The sequence below is a fragment of the Plecotus auritus genome, assembly GCF_963455305.1.
Source record: "Plecotus auritus genome assembly, chromosome: 1".
NCBI lineage: Eukaryota > Metazoa > Chordata > Mammalia > Chiroptera > Vespertilionidae > Plecotus > Plecotus auritus.
Window position 1 is genome coordinate 40,206,344 of NC_137770.1, and position 25,226 is coordinate 40,231,569.

The window sequence follows — 25,226 nt, forward strand, 5'->3', positions numbered from 1 at the left end:
TATTATGGGCACAAAGCCACTGATATTCACATTAGTTAAAAAGTCCTCTTGTTATGATTAGTTAACAAGTGATAAGCATCACTAACCACTTCTGGTTACTTCCTTAGCAAAGCAGAATTAGTGGCTTGCCATTTGCTTTATTTTAGATTAAAAAAATTTTTTTACATTACAGACAAAGATTGAAGTTCCTTAGGAAAATATTAAATAAAATATTTAAATATAAACTGATACACAGGTAATTCATAACTTTAAAAATAATTTTTATAAATTCTTCTATATTTAATTAATATGATCCTCTGTAAATATATTATTGTAAGGGTTAATAATAAAGTACCTGACTAAAAGGTCCTCAGGAGCCTATTGCATGGGCTAATAATCTTTGCTGTGATAAGATTTTTAGGCTGAAATATGTAAGATGATTTTACTGTTGGTGAATCTCAAATTAGTTCTTCAAAAATTAGTCCATAAGAGATCACAGAACACTGAATTGTTGTATTCAATAACACCTGCTAAGAGACCAGGTGAAAAAAGAGACCAAGTAAAAAATGGTACTTTATAATCTCTGTTAAGTTCTATACTTCTATAGCATAAGTAATTTAATTGTTCATTTTAGATAGGTGGAAGCTTAAATTCTTTCTGAATTTTTAATTAACTTCTCTATTTTATAATACTTATTAAATTTTTAGAATTCAGATTGGCATGCATGGTTTCAACTGTTGTCTATTCTCAAGTTAGTTTTTATGAAGTAGCTTAAGAAAATTGCTCACAAAAGCTCTCTGAGTTATCAAGCTGTTTCTCCAATGAAGATATTATATATTCAATTACACACTCACTTCAGTAATTTCACAATTGTTTTCCTATTTGCTTAATTTTCAGCTTATTATTTCTTATACACTGTAGTTTCTAGGGGAAAAGTTACATAAAGCATTTGGAAAGCCTTGGATTGCTTCTCCGCCTTTTGTATATGATCAGGTGTAGAGATAAACAGAAGGTATATTTAATGAGTTTGGTTGTTTTAATGAGATACATTTCCTGGAGACAGAAATCTTTAAATAAGAAAGTATTAAGTTTGATATTTATGTATTTTGAAGACAATCGACAACACTTAAGTTAAATGTTACTTATTCTTCTAAAATGTACAAGTTATTTTTATTATCACTCATGCAATGTAGTAGCAGGGAGAACAGAAGGTTGAAGTTGCAACAAATATTCTTTCAACACTTCAATAAACACAATGTAAACATTCACCTTAATAATGTTTCCTTTGTTAACACCAAACTGCATTTTTTCCTTGCCTCTGGCTGAGCCATGACTAGCTGAGTAGCAACAGCAGAGTGCTGAAAGAATTTTTCAACAGCAATTTGCTTGTTCTAATTTACTTTTCAAGGTTGATGATCAGGATCACTATGTTCTTGCAAAAAGATCTATTTCTATTAATGTGATCCAACCATTCTTCTTGTTCTCATCATATTTAGTTACCCTGGCAGCTTTAAGTGAATCAGATGTACCACTAGTACTCAAGTTCTACAATTTTATATACAAAATGAAACGCCTATCTCCTTTAGAAACAAAGCTGTTATACCAACTGAGAAAGATGGGTACAGAAATGAGTAATTCAGATGTGAAACCTTTGCACTTTGCTCTTCAAATAGAAATACTCTTTCTAGTTAGTAGACCTATGCAACAATGCCAGAACATTATCTACTCAATCCTAACTTTGTTTAAATATATAAATCCTAAGAAGTTTGTGTTTGTTTGTTTGTTTTTAGTTTGAACACAATCATCACTCATCAACAAGATTAAGAAATAGAACTCATGTAATTTAAAAATTTTACACAATGCATATTAAAAAAGTAAAACTTATTTCAAATGTATTAATATTCTAATTATGTAATGGGAAGTAATCAAGTTATTCTCTACATCTTTAATAAATTTCAAAATAGCTAAATTTTCCCAATCTCCTTTCTGAAAGGGACTTTGTATTAGTTCCAATGTGTATAGTTCCAATATTTAAAGAGCCCTAGCTAAGTGATTTGTAAAATTCAATGGTATTACTTCACACTAAATAAAATAGGCCAGGAAAAGAAACTCTTCCTTCAATCACCAGAAAATTAAAGTTAACAATATAAATAGAATAGATCACATTTATACAGGCTATGCTTCTAAAAGGGAAAAATCACAGGGTTTCAAAATAAATATTGCCATTAATTATCACTTTATAACCTGCAGAGGGCACTCAAGTCCCTTGAGAGAAAAAGTAAAAATTTTAAGAGGGATAACAATATTTTTTTTTTTTACAAAACTATCATTTAAAAAGACATTTAAAGGAAACATACACTTGAACTTTAAATTTTAACGGATTATTAAAATACACAAATTTTCACATATCCTATTGTAGAAACAATTCATTAGGTGGTTTCCATCCCAGGGCACCCATCAATTTGTAAATGCTAAATGCTGTGCATCATACATTAACACTACACTGCCAACAATTACGCAGATTAGCTAGGGCCTCAGAGAAATCAACCTGGACCTCAGAGCAGCCTGCTTACAAGACAATGAACTAGTCACAGAGATATGGCCTTGCACTGCTCCAGGCTATATGTGGACAATATTACCATACCCATAAAATAGTTGACAAAAAAAATTAGAAGCTAGCTGAAGCTCATAAAAGTTTTAATCATTTGTAAGAGTGATCTCATGAACTCTTCGGAAATTTTTATGTTAATGAACCTCTTCATTACTATTAACAATGCGTTTGGAGGAAAGATATTTGAATTTTTTCCTGACATGACACTAACGTATTTCATAAGAAAACCCACCAAATCATACACACTAACGTATGTATTATATACATTACATATACATACATGTACATATGGTTTATATAGATTCTGATACATATTTCAAAATATATTGCAACATTTCATTAACTAAATATTTACTGCATAGTGAATTATTAAAAATACTAGTTTCTTAGCAACATAGCCAGGGGATCCTGCCTTTCTTATATTTTTTCTGATCCTCAATTTCTGTGATTAAGTAACTGGCTATCAAAAGATATTTGGAAAGTTTGGTTACTAAATTGAAACAGGAGAGGCTGATACCCGGGAAGTTAGAGGTACTTCTTTGAGTCATTGTTTCAATTTAGAAATTGGGTCACAGAGTCTTTGGACCAAAATAATGTATAATTACATAAATACATAACTTGTATTGCAAACTGCTACTAGAATAATGAACAATTATAAAGCATTTAAAGTGCTTTGTCTATAATAACATTAATCACTAATAATAACAGTATTTAAAAACAAATTTTTGTTAAAAATTGTTTCTTTTTTAAGGGTCTTAAACTATATGTGGAATAGATCCGCACATTTGATATCTTGCAAGATAAATTTTAATGATAAGTTTTTAAAGATTAATTTTTTGAGAAACTCTAGCACAAAACACTTCTTAAAATTTTATTCTTAAAATATTGTGGAAGATTCCAAAGAATATTTCAAAGGCTTAAAGTTATGGAAGAAGAGGTACACAGTTAAATGAAAAGGCAGAAAAATAGTAAACAATGCTGTGGAAAATGGTTAGACAATTTAAAATAATTACTTAGAAGTATTCTTATAATGGCATCATTTACCTTCCTTTATGAACAAAAATCTTCATTCTGAAAGTGAACGCAATTATTCTTATGATGGGAACATCAGTTGTTTTCCTCAAGAAAGGACAAAGTTAACAAATAAAGCCTTGGAATCAGAAGTCTTAAGATGAATACTTGTGTATTACATGTTTCCGCAATTGGATTTACCACATAGCATGACCTTTTTAAATGGGAGGAGGGTGGGAAGAAACCATGCAATTTAATAAAACTGAAGGATTTCTCAACCTAAATTGTAGCGACTGCTTTGATTTTGGGGCTATCTCAGGGTCAATGAGTATATTCTCTAGTACATGAAACGAAACTAGAAGATATACTTAGAATGTAGTCTTTCTTCTTTTTTCAAAGCCTATGTTTCCTAAAATCATTGTTAGGCAAAGCAAAAAAGAAATGTTTGTTCTATTACGTAAGAAATAAACTTCATTTGGTATTCAATTGACTTTCTAACTTAGCAGACAGGACTTTACATCTTCAAATACTGAAAATAAATTGCATTCTTGGCCCTTGCTTTAAAAGGTTAGAGAGAATAAACGCACACCCTGGTAGTGTTCTAGTGATCTCCCTAATCTCAGTTGCACTTTGTCAGAACGAGGTAACTGGTAGTTAAGTGAAATACCCTAGATCAAAGGGGGATTAATCACCAACTGAATCCTTGCTGAATAAACCTGTCATTCAAGAAAATTATTTCCACTGAACTTAGCAGAGGATTGAAGGTATTTGCATAACAGGGACCAACGTACTTCAGCCAGGTTAAAAGGTTCAGAATTTATCCTATGTTTAGCTTTTTGCCTCCTTTTCCTTTCAGCAGCGTGGTACAATGGTTTCTAATCTGATAATACAGCTAACTATCTAAATGATGTCAGAACAGGAAAGTATTGCAAAGTTTGGATGAGGGATGGATCAATTTCACTTTCAGTAACTCCTAAATCTGATTTGTTGGAATTTAAGATGTAATCCTAAAAAAGTCCCTTAAACCTGAGGACTGTTTATTAACATCCCTTTCCTGACCTTTGTCTTAGAAACAACCGTTGTGCTGTGGAAGCGGTCCCTGCAGAGGCTCTGGATGCAAACTCCACCTCCTCCCTCCCAGGGGTGGTGTAGGAGTCTATGAATGGCTATAAAGTGGTTTGAAATACTATAATAAAAAGAAGGAGAATATTAGCTGTTGCTATTATGTATAAAATTGTGTTTCGAGAGACCTTAAATTATACAATACATAAAATCACAATAATTTCAACTCAAATATTTAGTTGTTGTAAAACACTTAAATTTTATAAGACAGACTAATGTTTAATCAAGAAAACATTTTAAAAGAAATAATTCTCTTAAGAATTCCCGACAAGGCTATTTACTTCAAACCTGATATTTAAATCAATTATTTTACAGTAAGAAAGTTAAAAAATGCCCACCTCTGTAAGGGTACTGCTGGCTTAAAAAAGTTTAAAAAGTATTGTTTAGAAAAGAAGGGTTTCACCAAAATCATGAACCAGCTTTTCTGGAGCACATTTTCAGACATTGAACACTTTTTGTACCATTTGGGTCTACTGAAGAATAATTACCTATATGATAACAGATTTTGTAATCATATTTTGCACTAAAAAGGAATTTAGCAATTTTGCATCTAGAGCAGGTCTGATACCATCCAAATCTTTGGAAATAGGTGCTCATATTCACTGCAAACACAAAGCATCTTTCAAGTTAAAAAATGCAAAGAATAGTTATCAAAGAAAATGAATAAAATCCATAGTGAGATAATTTTTTAGAAAATGATTGAAGTTTTAACCCAAGAAAGGACTCTTAAGAGTGTCTTATAGCTTAGAATAAGAACATGTCAATCACGATTAAGCTTCTGGATCGGAATCCCTTTGAAATGCAGCTGTTTCTTCTTTAATTGTGGCAGCGGAGTCTGAAGAAAAGAAAGGTCCAGCCTTAAAGATGAGTAAGGAATACAAAATAGCTCAGGATTAGTTGTGGAGTTCAAAGGTCGCTAATTACACTAAGGAGTTCCCAGACACAGGGAAAACATTAAACAGGTCACCTACCAAACGGGAAGCAGACTTTGTCTTCAGAAATTATCCCGAAGTGACAGGTTTCTAGACAAAATCAAAAGCATCACAATGTGTCCAGCTGATCTCAAGGGGAAGAAAACAGGAGTTGGTTTTAGCTTTGTAGCATTATGTTAGAATGGAATGGCAACAGATGGCCTTAGGTTGTCCATGGCCCCACACTTTTCCAGTCCTCCCTAGATTTTCCTCAGGTTTCTAGAAATGTCAAATCAAAGATTCACTGGTTTTTATAATTGCTTATAAAGAGTTTTCCCTAGGGCAGTGGTTGGCAAACTGCGGCTCGCGAGCCACATGCGGCTCTTTGGCCCCTTGAGTGTAGCTCTTCCACAAAATAGCACGGCCTGGGCGAGTCTATTTTGAAGAAGTGGCGTTAGAAGAAGTTTAAGTTTAAAAAATTTGGCTCTCAAAAGAAATTTCAATCGTTGTACTGTTGATATTTGGCTCTGTTGACTAATGAGTTTCCCGACCACTGCCCTGGGGGATTATTATACTGAATCTCTGCCTACTCACTAGATAAATGCCTCTTGTCTATCTTAGTGTACTTTGCTAAACATTTACACAATCAAGATGTCCAATGGCTCCCTTAATATTAACATAAGTTAAATGATAAGCTTTCCTTGAGTTAAAGAGGGATCAAATGACTAAAGGGGAGTCATTTTTTTTATTCTCTTAAAGGAAGGTTTTTACTACTATGATTAAGCTAGACAAATAAGTTAAAGTCCTGATCAGGCAGTTATTCTATTTCCTGTGTTACTAAGGATAATTTTGAACAGAGAACATTATGCCACGATAATGCCTTGCAGAAAATATGAGTTTATAATGAGTAGGATTGACCTTAATTAAAAAATCACATTTCAAATCATAATTTATATACAATATCCCTTCAAACTATCATAATTCCCTTTCAAGGAGTTAGCAGCTTTTTCTAAGCTTTTCCTTAAGAGACTCATTAAAAAATAGAAACTAAGATATAATTTAATTATATACTAATCTGTAATGTATATTTTTTCATAACACTTTTAATTCTGTTCCGTGAAAAGAAACTTGACATGGATTAAGATTTGAGGATCTTGAGATTTTATCTTTTCTTGAATGGTCACTTAAAGTCCAACTTGACAATGAACTGCTTTGAAAACAGAATGAGACATATAACTGTCAAGACAGGTAAAGATTAAAGAGTATGAATAGATGATTCCTGAGGAAACTAAGATAATGCTAATAAGAGAGTGATAATGACAAATTTAAAGAAAATATGCTATATGAATTTTTACCTGAATTTATTCATTAATGAATTTAATAATAATAAAACATGAAAAAAGCAATATAATACCTAAATTTATCTTTAAAAATTTGGCTGCACACATTAAGTGATCACAAGACACTATGCTCATCTTCTGAAGATATACCACCCCTCTTGTTGATACCCTAAAGCAAATTGTTATTGTGGAAGATAATAAGCTTACCAGAAAAGTAATTTTAGAACAGAGATAAACACTTTAACTAGAATTATGCAGATTCTTTATAAGTCAATTGGATAGTTCTGATTAAGAACAGTTTACTATTTAAAGAATTTTGCTTTGTTTTCATTGGCTGTTGTTTTTTTTTCTCAAGAGATTTACAGTTGTTTCTTTTTTTTTTTTAATATATTTTATTGATTTTTTACAGAGAGGAAGGGAGAGGGATAGAGAGTTAGAAACATCGATGAGAGAGAAACATCGATCAGCTGCCTCCTGCACGCCCCCTACTGGGGATGTGCCCGCAACCAAGGTACATGCCCTTGACCGGAATCGAACCTGGGACCCTTCAGTCCACAGGCCGACGCTCTATCCACTGAGCCAAACCGGCCAGGGCTACAGTTGTTTCTAATGTGGTCTCTGGCATTCTGTAACAACACAATGTACTAGAAGCTTGGTACTCAGGTTTGGAGCAGCAATCCATCAAGAATGGTTGCCTGCAGGTCTGAACTGAAGAGGAACCTGAGCCTGTATCCATGAAGCTCAGTGGAGAAAAAGGGCTGCGATTGGTTAGCCATGTCTGCCATAGGCACAGGAAGGAACATGTGGCAGGGTAATTCAGCACTAGAATCACTACTGGTTTATGCTCTGAATCATAGTTAAGAAAAATCAAAAGGTAACAAAATTGGAGACATTAGTCTTGAAAGTACGTTTTTGCCAAACTATGTCAGACTAAAAACATCAAACAAGAGCATTTTTATAATTAAATCATTTAATGTTTTCTCATTCATAGGTTATATGCATACACATTAAAAATAAGACTATGATTTAATTTAGGCTATGTTACTATTGTATAAGCCTTATTTAAACATGAGATAATTACAGTAATAATGATCCATATGTTACTGGAGCAGGAGCTTTAGAATTCCAGATGTAATAGTCAGAAGAAATTAGTTTCCGGTCTGAAAAATAAAATAAACAAATGATAAGTGTTAATAAATTATATTAACAAAAATTCAGTAAGAAACAGATATTTTAAAGTTGTGGAATACAATTATTTCAACGAAGGCAATACTTTGAAATATTCATTTTAATTTGACTTTTTCAAGGCATTATTATAACTCTTACCACTTCAAAAATTTGGTTTCACTAAAACATTTAAATAATCCATGTTTAAGTTTATTTATGTCAAATTTATGCCAAAATCCCTCATTTATGCTAAATCAGCCCCCCCCCCATTTTCCCTAAATTTTGTTTCTATGGATCATTACTTCAAGTACAAAAACAGTAAAAAAAATTTTATTGGTTTCCCTTTTGTAACCTCTTTACCAAGGTCCTGATTTTGATGTTGCAATTATTCTCTACCCATTCAAAATTTAAGAGAGAGAACTTTCTAACAATGTTTTTAAAAGATTACTTCAGTGGTTTCTTATAGTTCTGATCAAATCTAAGCTTTTTGCTTTAATAGCTTTGTAGCTTTGGACAAATGCTTTCTTTGAAGTAAAGTTTTTTTATATGTAAAATTAAGATAATGCTCATTTGGAGCTACACACCTGTAAATTCTTTTTTTTAAAAAAAAAATATTTTATTGATTTTTTACAGAGAGGAAGGGAGAGGGATAGAAAGTTAGAAATATCGATGAGAGAGAAACATCAATCAGCTGCCTCCTGCACACTCCCTACTGGGGATGTGCCCGCAACCAAGGTACATGCCCTTGACCGGAATCGAACCTGGGACTCTTGAGTCTGCAGGCTGACGCTCTATCCACTGAGCCAAACTGGTTAGGGCGGCACCTATAAATTCTTATCATACACATCACTAAATATCTAATTCTGCCTTTTCTACCTTTCTTCTTCATGCCCTTCTTCATAGTGAAAAGGATATAGTTAGGATATATTACCTTATCTTTCTATTTATTTATTTTTCCCCCAGTTTGGGAACTTAGTGACACTGACAGGCAACATAGTATATTGGTGAAGCGGCCAGGCTTCAGAGCTAGACTACGTGGGTTTGATTCCTAGACCTGCCATTTACTAGTTATGTGAATCTAATCTCTCTGTTCCATCAGCATCCTCATCGGTAAAATGGAAATAACACATAGTAAGATTACATAAAAATCAATGAGTTAACACATAAAATACTTAGAACTGTTCCTGGCATACAGTAAGCAATACATGTTAGCCATTATTATTTAAATTAACATTTTGCATTTAGTATTCCATAGATACATTCTAAAATATTGGTCTGTTTGAATTTAGACAAAACCACTGGTTTGTCCAAACTGACATAACTATATTATGCCTTTACACACACACACAAAAAGCATTATGAAGACCATTCCACATACATCATCTCTTTAAAAAACAGCCCAAAAAAATGGTACAGGAGAAAATAGGAAAAACCTTAAGTAGGTAAAGAATATGACAGTCTAATTAAATTACATAGAACTTATTATTGTCCTTAACAAGTAATTGCTTAGAATCCTGAGGTAAATAATACTATTATTTCCATTTTACAGATGCAGAAACTAAAACTTTGAGAAGTTAACTAACTTGCCTAAAATTACAGATAACAAACTGTCTGAGCTAGAATTAAACCCTTGTCTGTCCAACACCAAAGCCCCTGTGAATAACCCCTGAATAAAAGTGTATATTATAAACAGAGCAAAATAAATCCAATTTTAAAGTCCATCTCTACACCAATTCTTGCCCATCCAGATAATTTCATAGACAGAAGAAGGCAGAGGACAATATGAAGTATACAAACTCTTTCACAGAATAGGATCAGGCCAGAATTTTATAAATTGGGATTATTCCCTGATCTCTTTCAGTTACATTTTAATTTTACCTTAGGTAATAACAGTATAACATCATTTTAATTCCCTCAAGTTAGTATGAATCTATACAACTTACGTGTGCTTATTTTTGGTTTTCCTGATGCAAAAACTTGAACTGAATGCTGATCCGCATAACACCCAGTAAGTGTGTAATCTAAGATCCTAAAATGAAGCTAGAAAAAGAAGAAAAATGTACTAAATGAAGGTGATTCTTTGGTAAAAATAAAAGGTCACATTTTTTTCCTTGATGCAATTTTGGGAATTTACTTCACAAAGTTCACAAATTTTAAATCACAAATATTGAAGCTGAATATTGTGTGTGTGCACATGTATACATATACACACACCATTTCCCCTTTGCATTAGGGTCATTTCCTTGTAAAGCTGGCATCATGAAATCCTTCACATATACCAGGCACTTCACTAATATGAACTCTGACCCAAAATGCAAGGTATCCTTATTGCACAAATGAGAGAACTGAAGTTCAGAGATGAAAGCAATTAGAATCGCAGCATGTAAGTAGCAGAGCTGGCACTTGAACTCAGACCTGACTGATTACAAAGCTGATGTTCCTTCCCCTATGGTGTCTGGTGTTCTGGATATTCTCTTCTACCTCTAAGGATATGTGGTTGTGATATATTTAGATCATAATTCTTCTACAGGCAGAAACATATATATCTTCTACCAAACCACAAAAATACCATTACAAAAAGAGAAACACCAGTTTATTCTGGTGTTCAGAAGAAATGAGATGCTCTACTTAATTTTTCAGAAAAATGAAATTTAACTTTTATATAACTAAGCTTAGAAATCACCCCTTCTCTCACCTATAAAACCGTTCTAAAATGTAATCCACAGGTCTCAGATTTAATTGATAATATCATGTTATCAGTATAAATGCCAATTATTATGTGGGATTCTAATAGCAAGGGCCATTAGTACCTTCTCTGAAAGCATAGCCCTGGGTGCCTGAGTCACAATGATATATTCACATTAACTATGAAGGTTCTATATCTTACAGAGCTCCAGTAGCCTTGGTTCTCTTCATCTTTGCTGCTAAAAGTTCCTGATTTTGCAATACCCTGATAACTTTTCTATACTTTTTTTCTTCTATCTCCCTTCCTTGCAAATTTCTCCCACTTCCTAACTTTCTCATTTTGATTATAAAACTAACTGATCACTTGCATGGAATGTAATTTCCAGATCTTTGCAATGTCTTTCCTGTTGCAACTCAAATGATCTCAATAATAAAGGGCTTTTAATTGCTTGTTTAGCATAATTCTGGATGCTGAAAGTTATGACAAGGTTGATTTCCAAAAGGCTAGATATTATAAAAATAAGTCTATTTAGTGAACACAAATATATAGTACATGCTTTCGATTAAACTACATCTGGTTTCAGGGGTCCTCAAACTTTTTAAACAGGGGGCCAGTTCACTGTCCCTCAGACTGTTGGAGGGCCGGACTATATTTAAAAAAACAAAACTATGAACAAATTCCTATGTGCACTGTGGGCCCGGGACGAGTCGGCTGCTAAACAGGACAGGCAGCGGCACCTGGCGGGACGGATAAATGTCCTTGGCGGGCCGCATGTGGCCCGTGGGCCGTAGTTTGAGGACCCCTGGAGGTGATGGAAATGAACAGAAAAGTCATAATCCCTACCTTTGAAAGTCATACAATGTAGTAACTAACATCCCACATTTTTTCTGAAAAATATCTGAAAGCAGGAATTTTTTTTAAAATATATTTTATTGATTTTTTTACAGAGAGGGAGAGGGATAGAGAGTTAGAAACATCGATGAGAGAGAAACATCGATCAGCTGCCTCCTGCACACCTCCTACCGGGGATGTGCCCGCAACCAAGGTACATGCCCTCGACTGGAATCGAACCCGGGACCTTTCAGTCTGCAGGCCGACGCTCTATCCACTGAGCCAAACCGATCAGGGCTGAAAGCAGGAATTTTTATAATAATCCTTGAAACAAAGCTTGTGGACATAGTTGAAATTAAGACAGAAGAAATGAATGTCACAAGTGTACTTCTGACTTCAGAAGTACTAATGTTTTTATGTATGGATTTCAATCTCTCTTCTTTGATACTATTCTATTTAGGTTTTCCTGTTAGCTTTTAGATCACTTCTTCAATTTCCTTCATTGATTCTTCCGAATCTTTCTCCTTATTTTCTCTTCTTTCTTTTTTTTTTTTTTAAATCTTATTTCCACTGACTTGACTATTTCTTCTCCATAGATAACTCCTAAATCCTATATATAGTTGAGCTCTCTCTTGAGAATCCTGCTCCAAGTTTTTAGCTACTTTCTGAACACTTACACTGGGATACATTGCTATCACCAGCAATATTCATGATATGAAGCCTGCTCCCTCTCAACTTTCTCCACATCAGTATTTTCTTCTAAGTACTATATTGATCCGTTCATCAAATATTTATTGTGGCAAGTATTGGACTAGATGTTGGTAGTAAAACAATGAATGAATGAGACTCACATGGTCTCCACTCTCTTGGAGCCTCAAGTCTTGTTTAAATTACGTACATTTTTAATAATACCATCTTTGACTTAAAAGTACTTGTTGTCTCTATATTTAATTAGTGACCAAGGCTTTATGTTTATTACAACTCCTGCAGCAGTCTCTTCCTTTATTCTCATCCTTTCTCTTTCTGTGACACTACAGGAGCTCAGCATCATTAACTTATACCTTTCATCTGGAATACTAATAGAGCTAAAAAAAAGTTTCTTTGTCTATAGTTATTTTTTTTCCTCTCACCTTCTTCACATACATTCTAGCTTAATCTTCATAAAGTATCACTTTCTGAAAGACCACTCCCCTACTCAAAAAATTATGACATTTTCTAATAAAGGAATAAAAATTAGATTGAAACCCTCTACAATCCACACCTAAATCATGTATCCAGCCTTACGTGCTACTATTGTTCCTGGCACTGGTTCCTAAGCATGCTTTGTTATCCTTCAATCTTCTATGTTATCTCTTTAATTCATACAAATGTTAGTCTTCATGGCTTCACATTCATGCTTATCTGGGCCTTGAGTTTTGCTTAAATTCCATTTCTACCGCAATGCTTTCCTTGACCACATTGATCAAAAGTGCTCACTTTGTCCTTGAAATACCAAAAGCTGTTAGCACTGATCAATTGTTGACATGGATTATTGAAAATAACTCTAGGGGAAAAGGACTACATTTTACATCTTGGTATACAAATTTCACATGTGATAAGGATAGCTGGGCAGAAATTGATTAAGGTGAGATGTTTAGGTCATACTTACTTGCATCACCTTAAAAGTTTTACAGTATTAACTGAAACAGAAAGTTACTAACACTAAACAAAAATAATCTCACAAAAATAAAAAAAGAACAGCACAGACAAAAAAAACAAATCACTACACCCAGAGTTTTAAAAAATGGCTAGAAAACATTAAAAAACAATTAGATATATGTAACTTAGAAGCAAAGGAAAGGTTTCTAAGGGAGTGAGCCATACAAATATATTTACCTTTAAATATGCTGTGCTCCCAATGCAAATGTGGTCAAATGGCTGCTTCTCATGGCTCTTGGCTCCAAAAGTTACAGTTCCAGAAAGACTAATTTCCATTGATTTTGGGAACTTCTGTCCTAAAAACAAAAATATACCAATTAAATATCCTAAATTAAGCAGATTCTAAAGCAAATGAATGAAAAATAATCAATAAACAAAACCTGGCTCACCAATAATCCAGATCAATAAGCTTTTCTCTCGAAATACTTCGAGCTGGCCAAAACTAACTTTGTATTCCACATGTGTGATTGGACCTCTTTAAAAAAGGACACAATACAAAAAAAGAAAAAGAAAAAAAAAGATCACAGATATAACAATTTTAAGAAATCAAAATCAAATCTTGCTACTGTTACTTAATACAAGGGTAGCATAAAAGCATTTCTATATTCAAGTTGGCAGAATAGAGTAGAACAAATAATATTATATCTCAAAAAATGCCAGAAGCACAATAAACATTATGGTGATGACATATATTTCATTATTAATTCTAAAGGTAAATGTAAAATAATATAGAATATATTAAGTCACATAGGTTGACATAATATCAAAACTATAATTTTACTATACACTTTGCAAAGAACTATGCTGTAGAAGAAGTTTAAAAGTAGAATTGATGAGGAAGTACAGTTGAACCTTGATTAACAGGTCCCTACAACAGTTCAAACCTGTGTTATCCACAGGTCAACCTTTTCAATCTATAGTTGGGAATCCGCAGGTGTGGAGGGTCAAGTGTAGATAAGTTTTTGAGGAGCCAAAAGTTATACATGGGTTTTCCACTGTGCAGGGTTGGTGGCCCAACCCTCAATTGCGCAAGAGTCAACTGTAATCTTATGATATGATTGATTTAATTCACCAGATAGTTGATAGCAAGGCTTGACTTATGTAGAGAGAAATTGCTAGAAATAAAGCCAGGAGTGAAACAATCTCTGAGAAAGCTATGCTGGCTTATGTTTATATCTATTAGCATGTTTAACCAGAAAAATAAAGACACATTTAAAGGTAGAGATTATTTCTATCACTATGTTTTGGTTCAGAATCAGCATTCGTTTGAATAGCATTAAAAAAATCTTAAAAGTAAGGTTAAAAACAAAGACAGTTCACTGTAGGGCAGTGGAAATGTACTAAGGAAGGCAGAAATCATGGTGTCATGTTATTTTATTCCTACCTATTATAAAATGGTATATGAGCTTCACAGAATTCAAAATTATTTTTCACACTTTCATGAAGTTTTAAATTAACTGTTATTTTTAGTTGCACTTCTTCCTCTTTTATTTGATAAAAGCCCAAAATTGGTGGGACAGGAACCTGGAAATAAACATATACAAACTTATATAATTGTCAGGTTAATGGGTCTAAAATATCAATGGCAATTGAGAAAAAAGTCTTGCAGTAATATACTCATTATTTAAAGATACATTGTTAATGACTAATGGATTACTCCAAGTTGTTTGTATAATAGATGATGGAGCTACATTCATTGTAAAGGCAAAGATTCTTCCATCTTTTTCTGTTTTCAGAGATGAGAAAGGTGCCTGACAAAGGTGTGCAATTCATTTTTACATTCTTTTTCCTATTCTTGCTCATCTAGGTGCCCCTCCTTCAGGCTCTCTATGACCTGCCATTTAGGACCCGCACTGGCACTCTGCCCACAGTTCCTGTTGCCCCATCTGTATATTGTGACACTCCACCCCACACCCAGCTCAGCAGTAGCTTACTAAATCGGTTATCAATAATTGATTGAAAGGGAGACAATCTGTAAGCTGGGGTGAGCCCATCAATATTTCTAGTACATCTGAAATAAGAAACAGGAAGGACCTACTTTTACAGTACACGTCCTAGTACTGGAGGACATATGCAAGCTGAGAAAGCTAGGTGGAAGAGGAGACTGAGAAGCAGAGATGAGACAGACAGTGTAGACCTTGAGTATAGAGTGATTTTAATTTTAATTTCTGATTCTTGTTTCAGTAAAACCTGGGTCTACTTCCTATCCTTGAATGACAATGAGATTGCCTTTTGTCTTCTCAAAGTAAATTCACTTTACTTAAGCTAGCTTGAGTAGGTTTTTCTGAACCACTGATTCACAATTATAAGAGACAAATGGTAAAGTAGGTTTTGGAATCTGGAAAATTTGGGTTCAAATCTAGGCTCTGCTACTTATCAGTTATATGACCTTGTACAAGCCATTGAACTTCTCTGAGACTCTCATCTGTAAAGTGGGGATAAAAATACAAGGGTTTGGAAAGTATTAGAGAAAATACATGTAAAGTGCCTAGGACAATGTCTGACACAGCAGTTTTTCAATAAGCAATAAACAGCTATTAATGATATTATATATTTAATAACCACAGCTGCCTAGGATTAAAGGCATTTTTACAAGTTCATGGTTCAAACCATAATTATACCAAGATCTTCCCTATGACTATAAACTCCTTATTTGGGAACATTAAAAAAAAATTCCATGACTTTGAAAACATTAAGTGCTGTTACAGACACCAGAGATAAGAGGCATCTTATTCAAAGAATTGAATCTTCATTTTCATTCATCTGGTAAATAACGCATGAAAAGTTCTCCTTTGGACCAAATGTGTGAATGATCTGCAAAGTCTCAACTTTTTCAAGGTTGCTTACCTGGGAAGTGTAGTAGCATAAGTTGAATGACTCTAAAGGTGGAGTGAATGGAAATTTGTAAGGTCCACTAAATGCAGAATCATCCATTGTATCAATGCTACTAGAAGTCAGAATGGCAGAGTCAAGAGAAGTCACACAAGGATGAACTAGAATGTCCTGAAGTGGAGATCCATTGGTAGGGAGACTCAAGCTGATGGTAACATTTGGCATGATTCCTTCTAAATCACACTGTAATACAAAAGGAAAATTATTACCAAGATCTTAGAAGCAAACATCTAGGCAAGGCTTTCCTGAATTTATCTGAGTCATTTTCCACAATTCAACTCACTTTTCTCTTAAGACATTGTTCTCTTTGCTGTCTGTTCTCGTTAATAGTTCTATCATGCTCTCAGACACCCAAGCCAGAGACTAGGAGAGCCTTCCTGGAATCCTTTGCTTATATTTTCAACCCTGAAAAAGCTATATTAAACCCAGTGACTTCTCTCCATTCTTGTTGCAAACACATTGGTACAGGACTTTACAATTTTGGTCATAGTCTTCTAAACGTATTTCAATTTGTTTTCCTCTAATCAATCCACCCTCCATTAGTGTCGTTATCTTAATGAAATATAATTTTAATTATACTGTATCCATGCTCAAAACCTTTCCTCTCAGTTTTGTATTACTTTGAAAGCCTTACATTGTTTGGCTCCCACCTACATCTTCCATCATTTTCCACCCTGCAACTAATGCTGTAGACATAATGAATTCTTGAATAAATCATAATATCCTATATCTCCATGCTTGTTATGTGCTATTCCCTCCAGCTACAATCTTCTTTTCTCTTTGTAACCTCAGTTCATGTGATGCTTTGTATGAGGCCTTACATTCTGTATTGTCAGCTCCACAGCCTACCTCTGCCAATGTAGAGAAGCCCAAGATCTTTTTTCCTATGTGGTCTGGGTTAGTTTGCCAATGAGAGGTAATGAGAGACTTGGAAGGTAGAGGGGAAAGGGAAGTCAGTATTCTAGGAAGGTCATGGAAGCTAGATTCGACAGCTTCACAGACCTCTGTCTTTCTTCACATCCTTAGCACATTGCTAGGCACATGAGACGCTCAAAAAATATTTGCTGAATGGATATAGTTTCTAATTATGGAGCCTACCTTTGTTTTCCATTTTAATCTGAAATATTTCACCTTTTTCATTTTATCTACTGATTGACATATATATATAAATTCAAGAATATATGTGCTATAAAATGTAAATACTTAGAGAGTAGGCAGGCATATAAACAGTACCATGCATAACTAGTGTCTTATAAAGGTCTTTCAGTGACAGTTACAATAATATCAATCACATTTGAAAATAAAAATGCCATATACTCTTACTATAACACTTAAAAATATCTGTGTTTTAACTTCTACACCATCTGTCATTTTATCTCCATATGTGAATTAGCAAGAAAAAAGGTTTTGTTTTTTGACAGATATTTATAAAGATAACAAAATATGCAAATTTTAATAGCAAATACTATTATAATTTTAAAACAATCAATTTATATTTATTTAATTAGCTTCTAATATGCTTACAGAGATCAGGAAAATGCAGCCATTATGGAAACCACCAACAAATTATCCACTTCCTAAGCATTTAAAATAACAGATCACCAGTCATTTACTATAGAATGAGGACATTCATTTTAGAAGAAATCTATGTACTACTCTTTAAACCAATCTGGCATATGAAAATTTGGACTTTTAACTAGAAATTATAAAAACAGAAGGGTCCTAGGAACTTGATTTTAAAAATAAGCAAAAAATTTAAGAATTAAGCTTTTTCCAAAGACATGGAAAATTCGCGGTAACGTGGGGACTAGAACTTTAGTCCACTGGTTTTTGGTTATCTACTAGGACTAAGATAAAATGAAGATAATTACTTCCATTTACAACAGACTTCAAAATAAAACTTCTTTGTATACTAAGCTTCTGAAGTACTTAAAAAATGTCTGGCTAACAGATATACTATTTACATACAAGTTTAAAGAAACATGTAACATGTGGATTAAAGTACAGCCATACTCTTTTTACTTTTAGAAGAAAGTTTTTTGAAGAAGAAAGTTTTCCATAATTTGTATCAGACAAAAAAATAGAAATCAACCCAAAATTCCAATACACAATAAACTAGGGTCAGCTTATTAATGAGCTGAAACATTTAAACACCATAGGATTAATTATTAGTAAATTATATATAACACTAGAGACCCAATGCACAAAATTCATGCAAGGGACTCTGCCCTCGCAGCCCTGCCTGTTCGTCTAGAAGGTCATCCAGAAGGTCATCTGGACGGTTGTTCTGCTATTTGGTCTAATTAGCATATTTGCTCTTTATTATATAGGATATTCCCTACTTATTGTCACAGAAATATAAGAAAAAAGACTTCAACTGTGTTAAGACAAATAACATAACCCACGAACACCTCAACTTTGGAGCTATTTATACTTCTAATAAACTTAATAACTGCTATGTATTTTTGATCACGATGGAAGTGAGTTTAAACACATACATTCATAAGTCACTTTAAGGTTGAAAGGGAAAAGGAAGACCCAATTTGTCCCAGGACGGTTCTACCTCTCTGTTCTTGAAATCTACTTTTATTTATAGGATTTGTACATAACCACTCAATATTAAGTTTGATATATAAAAAAGTTTATATTCATAAGTACAGAGAATAAAGGAAGATAAAAAAATAAAGGTACCTGAGAATATTAATATCCACTTGTAAAAATTGTACTTGGAGGTTTTTATTTAGATCATTATTCAACATGGTACTGATCACTGCTATCTATTACTATTTCTGTTGACTTTTCCTACTTTCTAATCAGAGGACCCCATATTAACTCATTGACTTGTTTAAATAAATCAAGAGCCTTTCAAAATGGCTTTAGATATTAAATCCGAGGTTTGTCAATTTCACCCCCTCTAGAGAAAATGGAAAACAGATATGGTGGTTTTAAAATATTTTCACAAATTATTTAACTCTTTTTAAAAAGTGAAACCTAATTCCAGTCCCCTTGAATGCGGACCAGACTTAATGACCTATTTCTAAACAACAGAAAATGGTGGGAGTGAAGCTATCTAACCTCTCAGTTTTGGTAATAAAAAATATAGCTTCTACTTGTACCCCATGTCTGTCTCTTGTCTAACCATTTGATCTACAGAAAACTAGTCACCAAGTTGTGAGGACATTCTTAAGCAGCATGTTGAAAAGTTCACATGGAAAGGAACTAAGACCTCCCACCATAAACCAGTCATGTGAGTGAGATCTTCTAGCCCCAATCAGACCTTCAGGTGATTATTGCTCCCGCTGAAATCTGGACTGTAATCTCATGAGAGACTCCACACCGGAAGTTTCAACTAAGTTGCTCCTGAAATCCTGACCCACAGAAATGATAATAAATGTTCTTTGTTGGGACAATGGGGCAATTCATTACTGTAGCAAGATATAACTAAGTAAGGAATGCAAAAAGGTAATTTTACCAAATTTGATATGAATTTAATATCTAGTGACTGTTTATGATAAAAATCAACAATCTATAATAATCAAAGCGTAATATGCTAATTAGACTGGACAGCCTAATGACCTTCCTGAAGTCCTTTCGGATGTCCTTCTCGACGAAGCTGGGGATTCAAGGACCAAGGCGGTGGCTGCGAGGGCTGAGTCCCTTGCACGAATTTCGTGCATCGGGCCTCTAGTGTCATATAACAATGTAAACTAAAATTAGTAAATTTTACTTTTCTCTATAGGTGTTAAATGGTATGATAAAACAAGTACCAGAGAAAAATCTCACCTTGCAAGTGACAGTTCCAACTACTTGCCATGTATCTGCTATATCCTGTTTATCATATTGCATAGATTTTACTTTTTCAGTGATAGAAATAGAAACTTGTGATTTTCCTTTGTATGTCCCAGCTTTCCAGGCTGGCTGCTTTTGTGGATGAGTCACAGAAGCAAAATTGACACTATCCAATGAATTCTGTAAGTTGGCATCTAATAAAGTTCCAAATGGGCAAGCCTGTAGAAGCAAGTCAGGCAATTGGCTCAGTTTTGTATTTAGCTCAGTATCAATTTTTTGACTTGAGTAAAGAAAATCCTGTATCCCAAAAAGAAGTTCAAAGCCTTGTGAAATTGCACTAATGCTAATTAGTGCTGGACGAGGGGATAAAGTTTGTTCAACTAGTGGAACACAAGCATATACTATTCCATTCTTCAGAAAAGCAACAACTGGCCAGAGTTCTTCACCTCCTACTTTAAGTCCATACACGGACGTTTTATTGATGCGAGAACAGCTATCACGACTCTCCATGAAGTCCCTATCTTCATCCAATAATCTAAGTTCGAAGAGTAATGATTTAAGAAAAGGACCATCTTCAGGAATAGGCACATAACTTGTTCCATTGAAGACTTTGGCTCGTTTTTCAACAGTTGGATACCGTCTGCAGTATGGAAACAAAAACATTAAAAATTATTCTTCCAAGTAAAATAAAAATGGAAGAATCCAAAAACAAAAAACAAACTAAAAACTGAAGGTAAATAGTAATAACAAAATACACAGTAACAAATACATACACACCCATGAAAACTATAACCCAAAAAATGTTATATTCCTTATTAAGTTCTGACTATAGTAACTAACTGTTGCATAGTTGGTATATTATCTCAAATGATAAAGTATCATTATCTACTACTAAACATAATTTAATAGTTAATTTTTTTAAATAGGTAGAGAATATGGTTCTAATTTGAAATCCTAGTCTCTTGGCCATTGAGATTCCCATGTGGTAGGCAAGGAATGTATACCTGGACACATTTTAGGCATCTATAAGAACTTTACTTTCTGATCCCATCTTAGTAGAGTAGGATCAAAAGAAGTGGTTTGATTTAACGCTCTACAATTTTTAGTTCACTAGTTGAGATGATACAATTACAAGATGAATATGCTATTCTATTTAACCTATAGTGAATAACAGGTACCCCAAGTTTTCTTGCCAACCCCTACAAAAATATATGAACATTTTAGTAATAATGGTTTACCGCTCTGGCCCTCAAAGATAGTATAAGGTAATAAAAAAAAATCTGAATAATCCTTTATGATTTGCATGCTCTAGGCTGAATGGTAAGTTACTAATTCATCCCTTTTTGGGGGGAATCAGAAAAGAAGGTGCTTTTGTTCATTTATAGAAATGTTAGATCATATTTTCTTAGTTCAAAAAATATGTGCTTCCCCTATTCCTTACCTCTCCACAATCAAACAAAATCAATCTCTTGGCTATTAACTTCTGTGTAAATTACCTAACTTCCCCAAGTCTTTTTTCTTATTAGTAAAGAGGTGGCTAAAGAACATACCAGTAATTCTCATTAAGGATCAAGAACACACATTGGCCAAAATAATTTTTTTTCACTAATTCTACTAATAAAACATTGATGTTTACTAATATTGTTTAAAAAGAAAAACAATTTATTCAAATTTATCAGTGTATTGGTGATCCTTATTCATTTACATTCTGATGCATTTTCTTGGTTGAGAAAGAGAAAGATTTAGTTAGCACTCCAGTAATGTAGTTGTAGGTGGATGCCATTTCTTTCTCTGAGTCTCTGGATAAGAATAATTGAGAACTTTGGACTAAACTCTACTATGAAACATAATCTAATAGTTAATTAAATTATTAGAACAGTGTCTTACAATCTAGTTATTTAAAGGATAATCAAAGTTCTTCTTAAATGCAAGAATCTAATGAGTGAATGTAAACTACGAAGTTAATCTGGGAACTTTTACAATGCTTCAATGTATGCTCAATAAATATTTTTGTTGGATGATTCAACTTGCCATTTTGGATTTATTCTAGGCCTTTTCTAAAATGGCCCTACAACTATGAGGTACAATAACAACCTCAGCCAGACTTAACCTGATACTATTACTAGTATCTATCCGGGCAGCAAACCTCTAAAATAGAAACTAAATCAAGTTTCTTTTGTGGGGAAAAAGTAGTTAGACACAGGAAAGATCATTTCTCTTTTTAAATATTAAATTATGGCCATTACCGTTTGGCATATATGTGGGTAATATGCTAGAGCATATCTGTTTAGCCCTACCACTAGTCCCAACAAGTCAGAAAACTGAAATAATAAAACTTAACTAATTCATTCAACAATACAGAATAAGTGACAAATGATTTATTTGAACCAAACTTGCTGCCTCCATAAAGATGTTGAAGCGCTCAACCAAACATATCTGAATTTTTCTTCTGAAATATTCTGAGCTCAGTGGGGAAAAAATTCTGAAAACAAGCATGACTTCTTCAAGGAGGTTATTTTTGTAAGCAGGTAAAAATCTTACCTCTATGAGATATTGAGATAAGCTACAAAGCCACAGTTACAAATACAGTATGGTATTGGTACAATAACAGACAACTAACAGAACTGAGACAGACCAATGGTTATATGGGAAACATAATAAACTATCAATAGCTCTACAAATCAATGGAGAAAATATGTATTGTTTGGAAGATGATGTTGGAAAACTGGCCCACTGTATAGAGAAAAACAAAATGGGATTCCTATATTAACACCATCCAAAGATGGACTATGGATAGATTAAAGACGTAAATATAACAAATAAAATGATAAAGTTAAGAGAAGATAATGTAAGAAGATATCCCTCGAAGTACTAACTACTTTGCTTGCAATAAACTTAGTGATTTCTGTTTAATCAAGGGCAACATTAATTGGCAATAAATGAAGAGAAAATTTCTGTAATAGCTAAAAAAATGACATAAGACTAGTATTTCAAGAATACACAATTAACTCCTGCACATTAACAGAAAAAAAAAAAACCAGCAAGTCTCAAAGAAAAAAAAATGAACAAAGGATATCTATAGGCAAGTCACAGAAGAGGGAATCCAAAGGGTTAACAATCATTGCTACACAGAGAAAATCAAATGAAAATAAAATACTATTGTGGCAAAAACTGATTAGGAAAGAAAGGCGATACAGGAACCCTCACTCACTACTAGTGAGAGTGTAGACTGGAGAAAGTATTATGAAGAGTCAATCATTTGTCAATATTTAGTCAAAATCAGCATAGATATGCCCCATACACCTTTTGAGACTATTACTACAGCACTGTTCTGATGGCAGAGTTGGAGGCAACCTGGGATACATCACTCCGGAAGAGGACAGGTAAATATTTAAGGTGTAAACCATAGATTACTACAGAGTAAGTAGAAGTAATGACTTAGACCTGCACTGTCCAATATAGTAGCCATTAGCCATATGTGATTAAACATAAAGTTAAACAATATTGAGTTCCTCAGTTGCAATAACCACATTTCAAAAGCTGCATGTGGTTAGTGGCTATAATATTAGCACAGATTTAGAACATTTCCCATGTCCATCACTGCAGAAAATTCTATTGAACAGTACTGCTCAAAATAACATGGGAGCTTCTTTAAAATAATGCTGAGAAATCTGACAAATGAAAGGAAAGGGAATGAAATGGAAGGAACAATGATGCAATTTGAAAAATGAATACACAAACACACAAATACAAAGACAACAACAAAGATATGTTACCTATGAGGCAAGGAGAATGGCAGAAATAAAGATACCCAAGAGAATTATATAAATAAAACGAGGAGTACTTTGGAAAGAACAATGAGGCTAATAAACCATACTAGAGAATATTATTACCACCCTTACTTAAGGTACAACAACAAATGTAAGTCTGTATTTTGGGGGAAAATGGTAAACTCCAACTTGATGCCCTTAGTAACAAAAATTGTTTAGGTGGCAAAGCGGGAATCTTTCATGCCCATATTGCCAACCACTTTTCATTTAAAATCATTCTCATCTTTATTTGCTTCAATCTCAGTTTAGATCTACTACTTCACTACAGAGCTTTCCTCAGAGAAGAATGAATTTGTTGGCAATACATAAACTGTCAATAGCCACTGAGAATAAAAGGTGAAACAGATTATTCAATTGCCACCCACATTTTTTGAAGTCATTATATAGTACTCTTCACAGTTATTTTGATACATGTGGCAAATTCTAGAAATAAAACCAGATCAGCTTACACCATCTAAGAAAAAGTGAATACAATGTAATTTGGCACTTTTTCAATTTTCTTCAACAATTAGGAGAGTTAAACTATCTGAAATTTTCTAGGAATGAAACATGATAAGATGAAAATAACAGTCTGATACCGCTCAGCAAGGATTTTCCAGAAAAATGAGTTAAAATGTCATTGACTGATTTTTAGTAGTGCAAGAAAAAATTGTAAACACGTGTTTACTTCCTTTCATCTCCATATCAATACTAAGCAGGTGCAGTAATTTTAGACGTAGTACTACTAAATAACGCTGTTAGAAAACACACAATACTTAATATGTGCCAGGCACCAACTCATTTACAACACCATGAGTTAGTATTATTAAAATATTCATTTAACAGGTGAAATAGAGGTTAAGTAACTTGCACTAGGTTTCGGATCAGCGATACACTGCAGCACAAAACTGTGCTCCATGATCCATTCCTCCGACTGATCATCCCGGAGGATTCAGACTAGCATTTACCTGGAGAATCTGACCGTGCCACAAAGTGGAGTTCCGGGTTCGTGGCTTATGAGCCACACGGCTCGCTGAGCCATGATAAGCCGCTAGTGCATCAGTGCACCCCTAAGGCCGCCACGGAGAGGAGCGCAGACCGGCTTTCTCAGATGGGTTCTTAACAGAAGCCCGAGTTTCATTCATCCGAACTGCCTTCTGCCCCACCACGAACAGGTGCGGCTCAGCAGAGAAGCTAGCGCCTTCAGATGATGTGACGCCTCTGAGTCCGTCCTGGCCAACACAGGCCACAAAAGAGTTCTGCGAATCCGCACCTAGAATCTCGAGAATTTAAGATTCCCCAGCAACCCTAGTACTTGCTTCCTCTAAATCCCACTTCCGGGATGGTGGCCCGCAAGGATCAAGATTCCTCACTCGCCCA

At 34.0% G+C, this 25,226-nt stretch overlaps 1 protein-coding gene across 1 annotated transcript; it reads right to left on the minus strand.

Annotated features, from left to right (window-relative positions):
- Positions 1-2,830: 2,830 nt before the first annotated feature.
- On the minus strand, positions 2,831-25,185 carry AP5M1 (adaptor related protein complex 5 subunit mu 1). The gene is made up of 10 exons (XM_080641909.1): positions 24,815-25,185; positions 20,032-20,677; positions 16,204-16,431; positions 14,741-14,880; positions 13,746-13,831; positions 13,534-13,652; positions 10,085-10,181; positions 8,056-8,134; positions 5,695-5,745; positions 2,831-5,580 (listed from the first exon to the last, which is right to left on the minus strand). The coding sequence occupies exons 1-9, from the start codon at positions 24,886-24,888 to the stop codon at positions 5,718-5,720; spliced, it is 1,497 nt and encodes a 498-aa protein (XP_080498035.1). The 5' UTR covers positions 24,889-25,185; the 3' UTR covers positions 2,831-5,580; positions 5,695-5,717.
- Positions 25,186-25,226: the final 41 nt, after the last annotated feature.